This window comes from Oncorhynchus clarkii, chromosome 2, assembly GCF_045791955.1.
Source record: "Oncorhynchus clarkii lewisi isolate Uvic-CL-2024 chromosome 2, UVic_Ocla_1.0, whole genome shotgun sequence".
NCBI classification, from domain to species: domain Eukaryota; kingdom Metazoa; phylum Chordata; class Actinopteri; order Salmoniformes; family Salmonidae; genus Oncorhynchus; species Oncorhynchus clarkii.
This window is the reverse complement of record NC_092148.1, coordinates 47332996-47350488: the sequence shown is the minus strand read 5'-3', so window position 1 is coordinate 47350488 and position 17493 is coordinate 47332996. Positions and strand designations below refer to the sequence as shown.

The window sequence follows — 17493 nt, the reverse complement described above, 5'->3', positions numbered from 1 at the left end:
AGAACAAATAACTTGGAGAGAAACTAAGAATAAGTGGTGCAGGGACCAGAAAGATACTGACCTCTCGAACATTTCGAGATCCGGGTTCCCTAAACGATGGCTTACATCTAAAATTGATCTGTGGAGAGAAAATACAACATCGTTGGTCAAAAACATAAATATTCCTGGTTATGTTGTTTAAGTATAATCTAATAATTGGTCAAGTTTATAGTCACCTTTTCTAGCTGCTCGATACACATGGTGTGGACTGCTATTTTGCAGCCAGCACATTTCTTCCTCGCCACGGACTTTTGCTGTGGTAGAATCACAGAGATAATATTTAGCTTTATTTGGCCAATGCTAATAATAAACCAGATGGTCATTTTCATGAAGAAAAATTGTGTGACTTGCTTCAGCTCTTTAAAAGTATGTTTTTCAACTCATTAAACATTTACATGTTGTGTTTATATTTTTGTCCAGTGTAGTTTAATTGGACAAGGAGCAGGACCATTTTGAATAGCTACCTCTGTATTGCTATGGTTCTCATTCAAACCCATGTTCATTTATGCACATTTTTGTATGGCTATAGTTCAAAAAGTAGATGTAATATCAGACATATTTCACCAGTCTATGGCCCTTATTTGCCATTGAAATGCATTGGTATCCATAGCAATGGCTCCATTTGTGCTGCTCAATAACAAGACAATAGAGCTGTTAGCTGACATTAGCTAGCTATTGTCACGCTAAACCACTGGTTCTCAATCCTGGTCCTGGGGACCCAAAGGGGTGCACAATGTTGTTTTTGCCCTAACACTACACATCTGATTTAAATTATAAACTCATCAAAAGGCTTTGATTTGAATCAGGTGTGTAGTGCTAGGGCAAAAACAAAACTGTGCACCCCTTTGGGTCCCCAGGACCAGGATTGAGAACCACTGCTCTAAACTATTGATTGGTAGAAGAGACTTTTGTTATGATTTCAGATTTGAATAACAGAAGTAGACCAAGATGTCATACCTCTCTAACTTTTTGCTTAACTTGTTGGGAAAATGGTAAAAATATCAGTTGTTTATAAAAAGTTTGAGAAAATGTTAATGTGGTTACATTTTGTTTACTGATTTATGATTTGAATAGCAGAGAAGTAGAGAAAGATTTCATATTCTCCAACCTTTTGTCTAACTTGTTTTGGGAAAGTGGTCAAAGGAGTTGTTTTGTGTCAAAAGTTGCATTGTTGCATTCACAGTGAATGGAATGTTGGAAGTTGTGATCTCACAATGGAAGCTTTAGAATGTTGAAGAAATCCAATGAAAGCGGATGAAGTTTAATAAAAATGTAAAAACTATAAATAGTATCAAATAGCTGTATACAAGCACACTATTCCAGACCAGTCTGCACATTTTACATTTTGAACGGTGTTTCTAGTTTAAACTGTATGAGGAGTAGTGTTGCAAAAAATAATAACTATAAGTCAGAAATATGTGCTACAATATTTAAAAGTGTGGCTGATTTTGCACACTACACTAATAAATCATTAGACAACATATTCTATTGAAAATGTACCCAAAAGAATGCTGCAATAACGTACTACTGTAACAGTCTCAATAATCTAAAATACACTTTTACAAACGATGCCATGCAGATTAGTCTTTCTGTGAATAACAGAGGGTGCTCAAACACATTATTTTGTCCTAGTGCAGTTCAGTTGCAGTGAAGGCTCACCATTGTCTTTGTGACGCAGTACTGCTCTCCAACGTAACAGACGTCTCCTGAGACACTGGTCTCAAACCAGATATGATCCCCAAACTGGGCATTATCCTGGGAGGACAGAGAATATAATACGGAAATAATTTAGGTTGGACAAATGTCACCAGTTTTCAGTTTTTATCTCAGATGAAAATGCTACTGTATATTTGGTTGGGCAGCAACCCCCATTTCACCTCTTTTGTCTCATTTCACCTCTTTTTGTCTTTGCATTTAGATATGTCTAAAACCTGTGTGAACACACGCAACTAAGCAAATCTTCACCATAGCATTTCTGTTGTTCAAAATCTGTTTTTTGAGGTTCCATGAGGACAACGTAACAAGAAAAGGCCCAATTGTGCTATTTCTGGAATCTCTGCTGTAGCGGCATTGAATGGGACCTTTCTAAACCGTTATACACCGGAGGCTATACTCACACTCCAGTCGACAGTGTTGCAGTTCTCTCGAAGTGGGTCAGTCTTGCCTGGGGCTGAGGCGCTGGGCTGGGCTGCCAAGTGTTGGAGGCCTGACTTAGCGATAGCTTTCCTGAAACAAAACAATAAATAATGTGGCCTTTTAAAAGGTTCTGCAGTATAGTACAACACCCAAGGCTGTGCTTTTAAACCAAATTTAAAAAAAATTGCAGGCAGCCGAGAAATGAATTTAGTTAGCTTGAGGTGAAACTATTTCACCATCCTGTACATTGAATGGACTTCATCAATTGACCCTTCAGATATCCAATGAAGTATTGATCAACATCACCATATACATTTTATCAAACCACTGAAACACATTTATAGGCATTATACTCTGTGTGTGTGTGTGTGTGTGTGTGCCCACGAGTGCATGTGGGTTTTCAAGAGCAAAAAACACACTAGATCTTCCTCCTCAGCTATTATACAAACATTTTCGACGACACTAGTGATAGTCAGTCCGTTCGTCACTATCGAGACCTTTGTCTCAGGCCCTTCCGCCTATAAGACTGGTAGAGAGACTAGCAATGCTAACTAGGAGATCAATGCTGTAGCAGTGTTACTCAGCTCCAACCAGCTAGCGCTACTTTGTTAGCGGTGTCGCTATTGAGGTAGCTCTATGGAGGTTGTCATTATGGACTGGGGAATGAGAATGGCAGGACAACACATACAGTGGGGAGAACAAGTATTTGATACACTGCCGATTTTGCAAGTTTTCCTACTTACAAAGCATGTAGAGGTCTGTAATTTTTATCATAGGTACACTTCAACTGTGAGAGACGGAATCTAAAACAAAATCCAGAAAATCACATTGTATGATTTTTAAGTAATTAATTTGCATTTTATTGCATGACATAAGTATTTGATACATCAGAAAAGCAGAACTTAATATTTGGTATAGAAACCTTTGTTTGCAATTACAGAGATCATACGTTTCCTGTAGTTCTTGACCAGGTTTGCACACACTGCAGCAGGGATTTTGGCACACTCCTCCATACAGACATTCTCCAGATCCTTCAGGTTTCGGGGCTGTCGCTGGGCAATATGGACTTTCAGTTCCCTCAAAAGATTTTCTATTGGGCTCAGGTCTGGAGACTGGCTAGGCCACTCTAGGACCTTGAGATGCTTTTACGGAGCCACTCCTTAGTTGCCCTGGCTGTGTGTTTCGGGTCGTTGTCATGCTGGAAGACCCAGCCACGACCCATCTTCAATGCTCTTACTGAGGGAAGGAGGTTGCTGGCCAAGATCTTGCGATACATGGCCCCATCCATCCTCCCTTCAATACGGTGCAGTCGTCCTGTCCCCTTTGCAGAAAAGCATCCCCAAAGAATGATGTTTCCACCTCCATGCTTCACGGTCAGGATGGTGTTCTTGGGGTTGTACTCATCCTTCTTCTTCCTCCAAACACGGCGAGTGGAGTTTAGACCAAAAAGCTCTATTTTTGTCTCATCAGACCACATGACCTTCTCCCATTCCTCCTCTGGATCATCCAGATGGTCATTGGCAAACTTCAGACGGGCCTGGACATGCACTGGCTTGAGCAGGGGGACCATGCGTGCACTGCAGGATTTTAATCCATGACGGCGTAGTGTGTTACTAATGGTTTTCTTTGAGACTGTGGTCCCAGCTCTCTTCAGGTCATTGACCAGGTCCTGCCGTGTAGTTCTGGGCTGATCCCTCAACTTCCTCATGATCATTGATGCCCCGCGAGGTGAGATCTTGCATGGAGCCCCAGACCGAGGCTGATTGACCGTCATCTTGAACTTCTTCCGTTTTCTAATAATTGCGCCAACAGTTGTTGCCTTCTCACCAAGCTGCTTGCCTATTGTCCTGTAGCCCATCCCAGCCTTGTGCAGGTCTACAATTTTATCCCTGATGTCCTTACACCCTCTCTGGTCTTGGCCATTGTGGTGAGGTTGGAGTCTGTTTGATTGAGTGTGTGGACAGGTGTCTTTTATACAGGTAACAAGTTCAAACAGGTGCAGTTAATACAGGTAATGAGTGGAGAACAGGAGGGATTCTTAATGAAAAACTAACAGGTCTGTGAGAGCCAGAATTCTTACTGGTTTGTAGGTGATCAAATACTTATGTCATGCAATAAAATGCTAATTAATTACTTAAAAATCATACAATGTGATTTTCTGGATTTTTGTTTTAGATTTCGTCTCTCACAGTTGAAGTGTACCTATGATAAAATTACAGACCTCTACATGCTTTGTAAGTAGGAAAACCTGCTAAAATCGGCAGTGTATCAAATACTTGTTCTCCCCACTGTATGAGGAGTACATCTGATATGGGGTAGGTTCATTATACCATAAGAACTAGAGACTATTTGTTAGTATTTAAACAAAATAGGTGGTCTCTGGTAGCTTTTGGATAGGCCTAACCTATGTCACATATGTTTGCCTTAGAAAATATCACCACAGGAGTTATGAGCATTGTCACAAAAAAACACAACGTTCCTCCTCAAATTAAAAGGACAGTGAGATAGTACTATCACAAAACAAGTCAAAGCAGCTTGCTACCACAGATTCACTCAAGAGTTACGATGGAAGAACTCTAACAAAGATGGGACCCTGTCTGATGGAGGTAATGGACTACATACAGAAGGAACCCACTCCATGTCTCCAGCCGGGGGTCGTAGTAGGCCCCCAGGGCAGAGCTGAGTGAACCTGCTGAGTGGCTCCTGCAGAAGACGGGGTGGCTGAGGTAGACGGTTGAGCTCCGGCGGTTGGGCAGTGGATGCCCCCTCCCTGGCCAGGGGCTGCCTGCTTTGGAGATGGTAGCGATTCGCCGCTGCCTTATCTGTCTGGAGCGCCCGCAGTAGCGGCCGTATGGCGTGGCCTCACCCGGCGAGAGACGGGACGAGTTTCTCCGCAGGCAGCGGGGGGCGCGTATGAGGGGCCGAGATGAGGAGACTCTCTCGGCCACCACCCCCAGCGGCGACGGGGAACGTTGGGTAAGCCACCAGGAAGTGTCCTCTATTTCCCTGTCGGAAACGTCAACCTCCTCCACTACTTCAGCCTGGTGCTGGAGCTCCTCGTCGGGGTCGAAGAGCTGGCTGTCCTCGGAAAGGCTGTGGTCGTCGTCGTTGCTGTCGCCGTCTGAGTGTAGGGTGCTGGAGCGGGACAGGGCCCTGCTGCCACCTCCACTGCCCCTCATCTCCACCTGCTGCTCCCCAGCTGGCAGGAACAGGTTCCCCCTTCCCCCGCCCTCCTCCTCCTCAGTCATCTGGATAAGGCTGGCCAGCAGCATCGAGGGCCCCAGCAGGTGCGTGTCGATGGTGTGCAGCTTGCGGTGGCGCACAGCGAAGCGCGGGTTCATGCTGAGCGTGGTGGTACTTGAGCGTCTCCGGACATGGCTGCTGGAGGATGACTTGGAGTAGGATGATTTGGCATAGCCGGCCACCTTGGCCAGTCGGCCACCCCCCGTGCAGCAACCCCCCGCCAGCGGGAGCTCCTGTAGCTGCACGCTGGAGCGGCGCCGTTGGGCCAGAACGGCTGAGGGGAGGCCCACTCTAGAGCGCCGGCGAGCCTTACTGGTCGGCACGGCAACACTGGGGCGGCGGTTACTGCAGCAATAGTCCAGCTCCACCTCTTCCTCGTCCCGCGAGCCCGTCTCCTTCCTCTTAAAGTGGCGGCGGAAAAAGGTATCCATGGTAGCCTGAGGGAGATACTGCCCTTTTTTAAATACTCCTTTGTGGCTGTTGGTGCAGAAATGAGTCCATAAGCTTGGGTTACAGAATTAGACACCACCACCTACTGCTATCTTAAGAAAGCAATACTGTGTGCAAGGGTACATAATACCAGTGAGAAAAAAGCAATAAGAAGGGCATAGTTATATGAACTGGAGGAAGTTAAGTCATACTTGCCTGTTTCGGAAATAGATCATAGATATATGAAGACCTTTCAGTGTCCATTACGCAGTCATACTATATTATTTGTGTTGGGATTATAAGTAATCGTAGAAAGAAATACATATGGACAGATCGTCTCAACTGAACCGGATATATCTGGGTCTAACTGGGTCCATGACTGCACCCCTTTTGATTTGAATGAAACCTTTCATGTTAGTCCATGGTGGAAGTTGTCACAAGGTGACTTTTTGTAATGATAAAACATACAAGAGGTAGAGGTGCTTAAAGTTGACACATTTAGCATAGGGCAATTCCACGATAAGGGTTTGAAAAAATCTATTTTGGTTATTGAACTCCAGTAGTTGAAGTGGATTTACACCCGGTAACATAATTGCAGTAACGATTTCATCATGGGTCCCTGATCTGTACTACACAGAAATGCATAATTATGGATATGAATGTCATTCTTTTCAAAAATCTAATCAAATTTTATTTGTCACAAACACATGGTTAGCAGATGTTAATGCGAGTGTAGCGAAATGCTTGTGCGTCTAGTTCCGACCCTGCAGTAATATCTAACAAGTAATCTAACAATTTCACAACAACTAACTTATACACACAAGTGTGAAGGAATGAATAAGAATATGTACATAAAAACATATGAACAAGCGATGGCCGAAAGGCATAGGCAAGATGCAGTAGATGGTATAGAGTACAGTATATACAGTGCCTTGCGAAAGTATTTGGCCCCCTTGAACTTTGCGACCTTTTGCCACATTTCAGGCTTCAAACATAAAGATATAAAACTGTATTTTTTTGTGAAGAATCAACAACAAGTGGGACACAATCATGAAGTGGAACGACATTTATTGGATATTTCAAACTTTTTTAACAAATCAAAAACTGAAAAATTGGGCGTGCAAAATTATTCAGCCCCTTTACTTTCAGTGCAGCAAACTCTCTCCAGAAGTTCAGTGAGGATCTCTGAATGATCCAATGTTGACCTAAATGACTAATGACGATAAATACAATCCACCTGTGTGTAATCAATTCTCCGTATAAATGCACCTGCACTGTGATAGTCTCAGAGGTCCGTTAAAAGCGCAGAGAGCATCATGAAGAACAAGGAACACACCAGGCAGGTCCGAGATACTGTTGTGAAGAAGTTTAAAGCCGGATTTGGATACAAAAAGATTTCCCAAGCTTTAAACATCCCAAGGAGCACTGTGCAAGCGATAATATTGAAATGGAAGGAGTATCAGACCACTGCAAATCTACCAAGACCTGGCCGTCCCTCTAAACTTTCAGCTCATACAAGGAGAAGACTGATCAGAGATGCAGCCAAGAGGCCCATGATCACTCTGGATGAACTGCAGAGATCTACAGCTGAGGTGGGAGACTCTGTCCATAGGACAACAATCAGTCGTATATTGCACAAATCTGGCCTTTATGGAAGAAAGCCATTTCTTAAAGATATCCATAAAAAGTGTTGTTTAAAGTTTGCCACAAGCCACCTGGGAGACACACCAAACATATGGAAGAAGGTGCTCTGGTCAGATGAAACCAAAATTGAACTTTTTGGCAACAATGCAAAACGTTATGTTTGGCGTAAAAGCAACACAGCTGAACACACCATCCCCACTGTCAAACATGGTGGTGGCAGCATCATGGTTTGGGCCTGCTTTTCTTCAGCAGGGACAGGGAAGATGGTTAAAATTGATGGGAAGATGGATGGAGCCAAATACAGGACCATTCTGGAAGAAAACCTGATGGAGTCTGCAAAAGACCTGAGACTGGGACGGAGATTTGTCTTCCAACAAGACAATGATCCAAAACATAAAGCAAAATCTACAATGGAATGGTTCAAAAATAAACATATCCAGGTGTTAGAATGGCCAAGTCAAAGTCCAGACCTGAATCCAATCGAGAATCTGTGGAAAGAACTGAAAACTGCTGTTCACAAATGCTCTCCATCCAACCTCACTGAGCTCGAGCTGTTTTGCAAGGAGGAATGGGAAAAAATGTCAGTCTCTCGATGTGCAAAACTGATAGAGACATACCCCAAGCGACTTACAGCTGTAATCGCAGCAAAAGGTGGCGCTACAAAGTATTAACTTAAGGGGGCTGAATAATTTTGCACACCCAATTTTTCAGTTTTTGATTTGTTAAAAAAGTTTGAAATATCCAATAAATGTTGTTCCACTTCATGATTGTGTCCCACTTGTTGTTGATTCTTCACAAAAAAATGCAGTGTTATATCTTTATGTTTGAAGCCTGAAATGTGGCAAAAGTTCGCAAAGTTCAAGGGGGCCGAATACTTTCGCAAGGCACTGTACATATGAGATGAGTAATGTAGGATATGTAAACATTATATAAAGTGGCATTGTTTAAAGTGGCTAGAGATGAGTCAGTATGTTGGCAGCAGCCACTCAATGTTAGTGATGGCTGTTTAACAGTCTGATGGCCTTGAGATGTGGTGTATCCTAAATACGTACACAAAGGTATTAATATGCAACATTCTCCTTTGTATATTTGGGTATTATTCTACACACTGGATATTATTTTAATGAGCTTCACCACCAAAAAAGACCAAATTTGGTTGTTCCGGACCGGACCAAATCTGAACTAATCAGAGACATCTATGTTTCACAAGTTTGAACATCAATGTCCAGTACAGTAGAAATGAGTACAGTAAAGTACAGCATAGTAGAGCAGAGTTCAGTACAGTAAAGTATAGTTCAGTACAGCACAGCACAGTAGAGTTCAGTACAGTACTTTATAGTGTACGCAACTCGTGTGCTCTACTGTGTTCTGTACTGAAGACTACTCCACTCTATTCTACTTTACAGTATAGTACAGGACCGTACTGTACAGAAATATCCTCTACTTTTCTTTACTGTACTCTACTGTAATGTACTGTGTACTGTGCTGTCCAAACTTGTGAAACATAGACATCTATGATTGGTTCATATTTGGTCCCGTCCGGAACAGACCAAATCTATACCAATCATGGATGTCTATGTTCGGGCCAAATGAAGGCCGGTCCAGAAGTCTGTGGAAGTTGAAATCAAGGCTGGTCCAAATTTCAGTTATGTGAAATTTTGGTGCCATTAATTGGAGAGAGAGTGAGAGCAAAAGCGAGAGAGACGGTTTGTCCACACTCTTGCTTTAACCACCAGATGACAGAAAGAAAAAACAGTTATCAGCTGAACAAAACAGTATGCGAGTGGAAGGGAGGACAGTGGGTGGTGACCCAACTGTGGATTGTGACTACTATGGTTTCCCATCAGAAATTCTGTTCCCAATTTGTTAACAGAATTTTGAGTTTTAATCTCTTAATAATTCATAAACAATATTGATATTAGTAAAAACACTCTAAATAAAATGATAGGTCTAACTTAACTTGTTACTTCTGTGAACTTTCATTATCCTCCCTCTAAATGAAGGAGAGAAATTAGAAAATATCTTAAAGATATGTGGGGTTTTGGGAACAGAATTTCAAAGCACAAAGCAAAAGTTTCCTAAACTTACAGAAACCAAAAAAATATCCCAAACTAGATATGTGTTGATATTAGTTGGCAGGGGTCTTTACTTCAACCTTATTGTGTTTTGATGTATTTCTAATACCTTTTCAGACTTTTTCTGGTAAATGTGACCCAACAGCCTCTCTCTCTCTTCATGTTCAGGCCAGGTCTGGCCAAAGACTCTCCCACTGTAGCTACCCGCTGCTCGCTTGTTAGCTGTACACTAACATGCTGACTAGACCGGCCATGTTGGGTACTCATGTTATTCAATCATTTCATCCAAACGGGTGCCCTAAAATATTAACTTGGTTCTAATTTAGAAGCTTTACGGGCTGCAAGTCCCACCTCTCCCATCTACTCATTGGTTTTCATGAGTATACTAACGCATGTGGGTAATTGAAAGATGAACAAGGAGTGATTTATCAAAGAAAACTAACTAAGTTTGCTCTTTTATCTGTGGATTAATTTTCAGAGTAGAGAACACAATACTTTGTATGATGGAAAATGGAACGAAATTCTACAAAAATCCATTAAAAAAAAGGACCATATGCATTTCAGGTAAAATAACAACCCAATGTTTATCTCCCAGGACAAATTAGCTAGCAACAGCAAGCTAACTACATGTCCATGAATGTTTCATGTGTGTTTCAACCTGTCCCCAAATTAATATAGTAGGTTCACAGTTGTCTTTGGTATTTTAACATGCGTGTCATGAATGCGTCTGGTGGGGACAGACAAAATCAACATGCGCATGATGGCGCATGCGAATGCACGCGCAGAGACGTTTTGGTCAAGGTGTAAGGATCTTGCTAACGATCATCAGCGTATATCATCACATTGACTTTTGACTGCCTTTTCAGATATACTCAAATGCCAGCCACATGCCATTTAAATTTAGAGCTCTATAAATGTGGATTTTCGTATCGTAGTGTACGCGCACACGCACACTGAAATATGGATGTGTGAGATACATACGTAGAAGGTGGGTTGTAGGCCTATTGATTTGGTGATACTTTGCTCAGTGTTGAATATGGAGTGAGTGTTATGTTTGTCTCCTGTGGCTTTCTCTAGATGTATAATGGGAGGCAGGTGGACTGTTAGACGGGAGTGACATAACAGCTTGTTATGTAGCACTATATTGGATCACTCCAATATGGGATCCTTCCGTGCGGCAGGATACATTCCAAGTAAGAATTTCAGATTAGTCCCGTGTACCCGGGTAGTACTGCAGCTGACCCCCTTAAATAGCTGCCGCCGCACTACTTCCACCTCTTCCTTTTCTCTGCTCATTCCAGAGAGGATTTGCTTGGTAAGAGGTCTATGTTAGAGTGTATAAGTGCAGAAGTATACCCACAACTATTCAATAGCTTGGAGCAGCTAGCTCCCACTTGGTTAGGCTTGTGCCATCTCGTTTGGGTTTCGACCATGTTTTTATTACTTGTGACAGTGTACCAACCTGGGCGATACTTGGTTTGGTCTACCAGTATTGCGGCACTGAGGGTTTGTATTAGTTGTCTCTGTGACTTGTCTGTCCACTGGAACCCTCCCGGCTTTAGCCTTCAGATTCGGGGACGCGCCTTCCCCGCAAGATCGGGAGATTGCAGTACTCTCCTGAGAGTGAACTAGGTGTCGCGAGGTGCACCACGTTTCATCTCTCACAGGGCGCAGCGATCTTGCCTAGACTCTTGTGTGTTTCCACGGTGACTGAGCTATGCAAAGTAGCTAGCTTAACCAGAGGTGTCAATCAATCTTTACTATTATACAGTATTGAGCAGCATTTTACACTGTTGGCTTAATTATTTCCACAAGGAAAAGGTACAGCAATTCCTTTTTAGAAAGAGTCAGGTCTCTGGGTGGGCCACTCAAGGACATTGAGACTTGTCCAGTTTCATCATAGTGCTTGATGGTTGTTGCGACTGCACTTGAAGAAACTTTCAAAGTTCTTGAAATGTACCGGATTGACTGACCTTCATGTCTTAAAGTAATGATGAACTGTCGTTTCTCTTTGCTTACTGTTCTTGCCATGGACTTGGTCTTTTACCAAAAATAGGGCTATCTTCTGTATACCACCCCTACCTTGTTACAACCCAACTGATTGGCTCAAACACATTAAGAGGGAAAGAAATTCCATACATTTACTTTTAACAAGACGCACCTGTTAATTGAAATGCATTCCAGGTGACTACTTCATGAAGCTGGTTGAGGAAATGTCAAGAGGGTGGCTACTTTGAAGAATCTCAAATATATTTTGATTTGTTTAACACTTTTTTAGCTACTACGTGATTCCATATGTGTTATTTCATATTTTTGATTTCTTCACTATTATTCTACAATGTAGAACATAGTCAAGATAAAGAAAAACCCTTGAATTGTGTTCAAACTTTTGACTGGTAGTACATATTTTTGTCAAACAGATGGAAAAGGGCTACAGTCAACAAAATGTGGAATTAGTCAAGAGGTATGAATACCTTCTGAAGGCATGGTAGATAACCCATATGGGTCATCCTACATTCATCCTCATGTCCATATCAGTCCAAATCAAATGCTAAACCTTCCCTTTGATCCACCTCATCACCGCTCCATTTAAAAAGTACACACATTAAATGAAATATGTTTCCCCTGCACAAAGGACGAGGGCAGAATGGGGTGGAATGAGGATGAGGCATCAACAAGAGCTGTGAATAATGTGAAAAAAAGGGGGAGAGGACGGGTCAAAGCCATTTCCACTGTGCCGAGTGAGGGTGAATGGACTGGCAATGAGGATAGAGGAGAGGAGAGAAGAGGACATGGTATGGGGTGGGGTGGGAGGATGGAGAGAGGGAGAAAAAACATATGAAAAGAATAAATCAGCTGCAAATGGAGAGGAAGTCGAATGCGGTGTTAAGTAACCACATCAGAATAGAGACCCTGACGCACCGTGTGTATTGGTCTACTGTATTACCGAAAAGGTCGGCTACTGGGTTTGCGTTGCCTAACTGACTACTGTGTAACTTCACGGACGTGTTACTCAAGTGCAGTAGAAGTGGAATTACGATTTTTGCCCTACTTTCACTAAGCTATGCTTAGCTCTATTACCTCCCAGATGGAAGAATCTGGCTTTAGCGCGTTGATACTGGAGCTAGTGTCAGTTTTTGCCATTAGTGCCCATGAGGACACTCCTCCAGGGAGAAATAGAAGGAATGGTTTAAAAAACAATAAAAAACTATTAAGCATATTCAAAAATCACCTGTCATAAAAAAAAGTCCACCGGCCGTCACTATAAGAACCCCGCCTAAGGAAATGTTATCTAGGGGAAACACAAGAAGCTCTCATATGAGTGATACAGTGCCTTCAGAAAAGTATTCACACCCCTTGACTTTTTCCACATTTTGTTGAGTTACAGCTTGAATTTAAAATTGAAAAAAATAAAAATTGTCACTGGTCTACACAATACCCCATAATGTCAACGTTGTGTTTTTTATTTTTTATTATTATTAATACAAAATTCAAAAGGCACTCGCACATCTGAGCAATCTAATTTGCAGGTGCATGGCAACAATTGAACAAGATGAAGGAAAAAGGAAACCGCACACTGCTCTTGATAGTATCACTGATATTTAATAAGCTTACGTATCGGCCTCGCGGCCTTCGTCAGAGCTTTTGTCTTGAGTCATTAAGTATTCAACCCCTTTGTTGTGGCAAGTCTTAATAAGTTCAAGAGTAAAAACGTGCTTAACAAGTCACATAATAAGTTGCATGGACTCACTCTGTGCAATAATAGTGTTTAATAGGATTTTTCAATGACTACCTCATCTCTGTGTCCCACACATAGGTTGTCAAGATGTGCTTCTCTGGTGCTCATTAAGAAAAACAAGATTTCGGGGCCTCCCGAGTGGCGCAAAGGTCTAAGGCACTGCATCACAATGCTATAGACGTCACTACAGACCCAGTTTCAATCCCATAAGGCGGCACACCAGCGTCGTCTGGGTTGGGGGGGTGCTTTACTTGGCTCATCGCGCTCTAGTGCCTCCTTGTGGCGGGCCGAGTGCCTGCAGGCTGACCTCGGTTGTCAGGTTAACAGTGTTTCCTCCAACACATTGGTGCGGCTGGCTTCAAGGTTAAGCGGGCGGGTGTTAAGAAGCGCAGTTTGGCGAGTCAGAGGGCGAATGACTCATCCTTCTCTTCCCGAGCCTGTTGGGGAGTTGCAGCAATGAGGCAAGATCGAAATTGGGGAGAAAAAGGGGGGTAAAATACTAAAATAAATTGTATTTGGGGTGTGGTTCGATGTGGTAGTTACTGATGTTTGTCCCCATTGAGACACTTCTTCAAAATAGATAACGCAATAAATCTGTAATTCATTTTGATGTCTTTGTCGAGGAGGTTTTAGTCAAGCAATTTTACATCTAGCTAAGGTGTTAGGAGCAGTATTTCTCAAGTAAAAAAAATTGCAATGTGTTGCCTTATGTAAACAAAGTCCAATCCACTGCATTGCAGGGCAGGTCTGTCTCACTGTCTGTGTGTTCTACGATAGAATTGGATAGAGTGCAATCACTGAATCTGTATATCCCGTGTTAGTGGGAAAGTGAGCATTGTCGAAATCAAAACCCGACCCTCAAGTACAACTCACTTACAAAACTCAGTTTTGGACGAGACTGACTATGACCAAAATGATTCTATTTATACTTTGTAGTCAATTTTGACACAAGAATTATAATGGAGCCGGAGTGGATGGCTGCCGTTTTACGGTCTCATAACCAATTGTGCTATTGTGTGTTTTTTTTGTGTTATTTGTAACTTATTTTGTAGATAATGTTTCTGCCATTGTCTATTATGACCGAAAAAAGCTTCTAGATATCAGGACAGTGATTACTCACCTCGTACTGGATGAAAATGTATTCTTTAACGAGTCGGATGCGAAGGATTTACTTAAAACACCCGACATGGCCAAAATCCACGTGATTCGCATGAGAAAGAGACGGAGATACTGGGGACGTAGGTCGGGGTGCCTTGGGTAATCTGCCTCAGTCCTATTAGCCAACGTACAATCATTGGATAACAAAATGGACGAGCTATGATCACGAATACCCTACCAACAGGACATTAAAAACTGTAATATCTTATGTTTCACCGAGTCGTGGCTGAATGACGACATGAATAACATACAGCTGGCGGAGTTTACGCTGCATAGGCAAGATAGAACAGCTGCCTCCGGTAAAACAAGGGGTGGCGGTCTGTGTATATTTGTAAACAGCCAGCGCACAAAATCTAAGGAAGTCTCGAGGTTTTGCTCGCCAGAGGAAGAATATCTCATGACAAGCTGTAGACCACACTATTTACCAAGAGAGTTTTCATCAATATTTTTCGTAGCTGTTGATGTACCACCACAAACTGATGCTGGCACTAAAACCGCACTCAATTACCTGTATAAGGCCATAAGCAAACAGGAAAACGCTCATCCAGAGGTGGCACCCCTAGTGGCTGGGGACTTTAACGCAGGGAAAATTACATCCGTTTTGCCTAATTTCTACCATTTCTACCATGCTGCGGATTTTCGCAGCTTTTCGTTAAAAATCGCGCAACATTTCAAAGTCCTGCTACTCATGCCAGGAATATAGTATATGCATATGATAAGTATGTGTGTATAGAAAACACTCTGAAGTCTCTAAAACTGGTAAAATCGTGTCTGTGGCTATAACAGAGCGTGTTTAGGAGTAAAAATCCCAGGGAAAACTGTTCACCAAAAACACACAAAAAAATTCATCCGCCAGTCTTTGAATTGTCTAAGGCGAAAGAAAATGTACAACGCCTACAGCTTCCACACGATGTCGCCAATACTGGCATTTCTTTGCACATTTATCCTTGGTGGGATGACGTATAGGCACTTCCTGTCTTGGGGTGCACCCAGGAAATTATGAAAGTAAAAAAAATGGACGATGATTTCAAGACTTGCTGCTATCGAATACAGATCGCCCCGTGATCAATTTGATCGATTATTAACGTTTATTAATACCTAAAGTTGGTTTACAAAAGTCGTTTGAAGTGATTTGTAAAAGTTTATAGGCAACTTTGTTAATTTGAAAAGTGACGTTGCGTCGTGTAAAGCTGCATTTTCCTTGGATCAGACGGCCTTTATAGATGGACATTTTTGGCATACTTTGACGGATTTAATCGGGAAAAAGACCCAATTGTGATGTTTATGGGACATATAGTAGTGCCAACAGAGAAGCTTGTCAAAGGTAATGAAGGTTTTATATTTTATTTCTGCGTTTTGTTTAGCGCCGGCTACCGCAAAATCTGTTGTTTAGGTGACGTTTTGGTATTTTGGGGGGGTGCATGCTATCAGATAATAGCTTCTCATGCTTTCGCCGAAAAGCATTTTACAAATCTGACTTGGTGGCTAGATTCACAACGAGTGTAGCTTTAATTCAGTACCTTGCATGTGTGTTTTAATGAAAGTTTGAGATTTATCGAGTATTATACTATAGTACTATAGGTGGCGCTTTGAAATTTCCGCTGAGGTGTTCCTGTGCAGGAACCACGTCGGTAAGAAGTTAAATGTGCAAATCAGAGGAAATCAAACTCTACATCACCTTTACTCCACACACAGAGACACATACAAAGCTCTCGCTCGCCCTCCATTTGGCAAATCTGACCATAATTCTATCCTCCTGTAAAAACTAAAGCAGGAAGCACCAGTGACTCGGTCAATAAAGAAGTGGTCAGATGAAGCAGATGCTAAGCTACAGGACTGTTATGCTAGCACAGACTGGAATATGTTCCGGGATTCTTCTGATGGCATTGAGGAGTACACCACATCAGTCACTGGCTTCATCAATAACTGTTTCGATGACGTCGTCCCCACAGTGACTGTACGTACATACCCCAACCAGAAGCCATGGATTATAGGTAACATCGGCACTGAGCTAGTGCAGAGCTGCCGCTTTCAAGGAGTGGGACTCTAACCTGGATGCTTATTAGAAATCCCGCTATGCCCTCCAACGAACCATCAAACAGGCAGAGTGTCAACACAGGACGAAGATTGAATCGACAAAGATTGAACCGGCTCAGAAGCTCGTCGGATGTGGCAGAGCTTGCAAACTATTACAGACTACAAAGGGTAGCACAGCCGCGAGCTGCCCAGTGACACGAGCGAACAGATGAGCTAAATAACTTCTATGCTCGCTTCGAGGCAAGCAACACTGAAGCATGCATGAGAGCACCAGCTGTTCCAGACGACTGTGTGATCACGCTATCCATAGCCGATGTAAGACCTTTAAACAAGTCAACATTCACAAGGCCGTAGGGCCAGATGGATTACCAAGACGTGTACTCCGAGCATGCGCTGATCACACTGACATTTTCAACCTGTCCCTGACTGAGTCTGTAATACCAGCATGTTTCAAGCAGACCACCGTAGTCCCTGAACCCAAGGACACAAAGGTAACCTGCCTAAATGACTTGTAGGGTAACATGCTCAATGCCTGTGTATTTGAGGGAGGAGATTGGATGGTTAGCTTCAACAAAGTGAGCTTCTACTGGATTGTCAAAGTGAGCTGCGGTGTTCAGCTATGCGTTGTTTTAATTGTATTTTCGTTTGTTCTGCATAGGCTTTCCCACATGAACAGGTGATGAGATACATTACTCCCTTGGTCTTGCATGAGATGATTCCCCTAACAGGGATTTTTTGACCTGTATGTGGGTGTCTGAAGAAGGATGTTTTTATAGTTTTTTTGCACTGTGCACATGAGCCACATTAGTCCACATGTGGAATGGGTGTCAAGAGTGTCTTGAGTGGCCTCGGGGGCAGGTCATATCTCACCAAACTATCTTCAATATTGCGACCACGCTTATAGACCACCAGTGGTGGTTCCTTGAAGAGGTGTGCAATTGTTTTTGTCCGATTGCAGAATATGCCAGTGCTTTTTCAGGATTGCTTTCATTT

General features: G+C 42.6%; 1 protein-coding gene across 6 annotated transcripts in view; it reads right to left on the bottom strand.

Annotated features, from left to right (window-relative positions):
- LOC139368626 (diacylglycerol kinase zeta-like) overlaps nt 1–17493 on the bottom strand; it is a 105888-nt gene that overhangs the window by 36198 nt on the left and 52197 nt on the right. For 4 of the 6 annotated variants that reach the window (XM_071107772.1, XM_071107762.1, XM_071107745.1 and 1 more), the window contains exons 2-5: nt 2157–2265; nt 1699–1794; nt 216–293; nt 62–118 (exon numbers count right to left, since the gene is read on the bottom strand). In XM_071107772.1, coding sequence (XP_070963873.1) covers nt 62–118; nt 216–293; nt 1699–1794; nt 2157–2265 — 340 coding nt within the window. Of the gene's footprint in view, nt 1–61; nt 119–215; nt 294–1698; nt 1795–2156; nt 2266–4797; nt 5934–17493 lie in introns of those variants that run through there. The other 2 variants (XM_071107724.1, XM_071107736.1) reach the window with 2 other exon arrangements.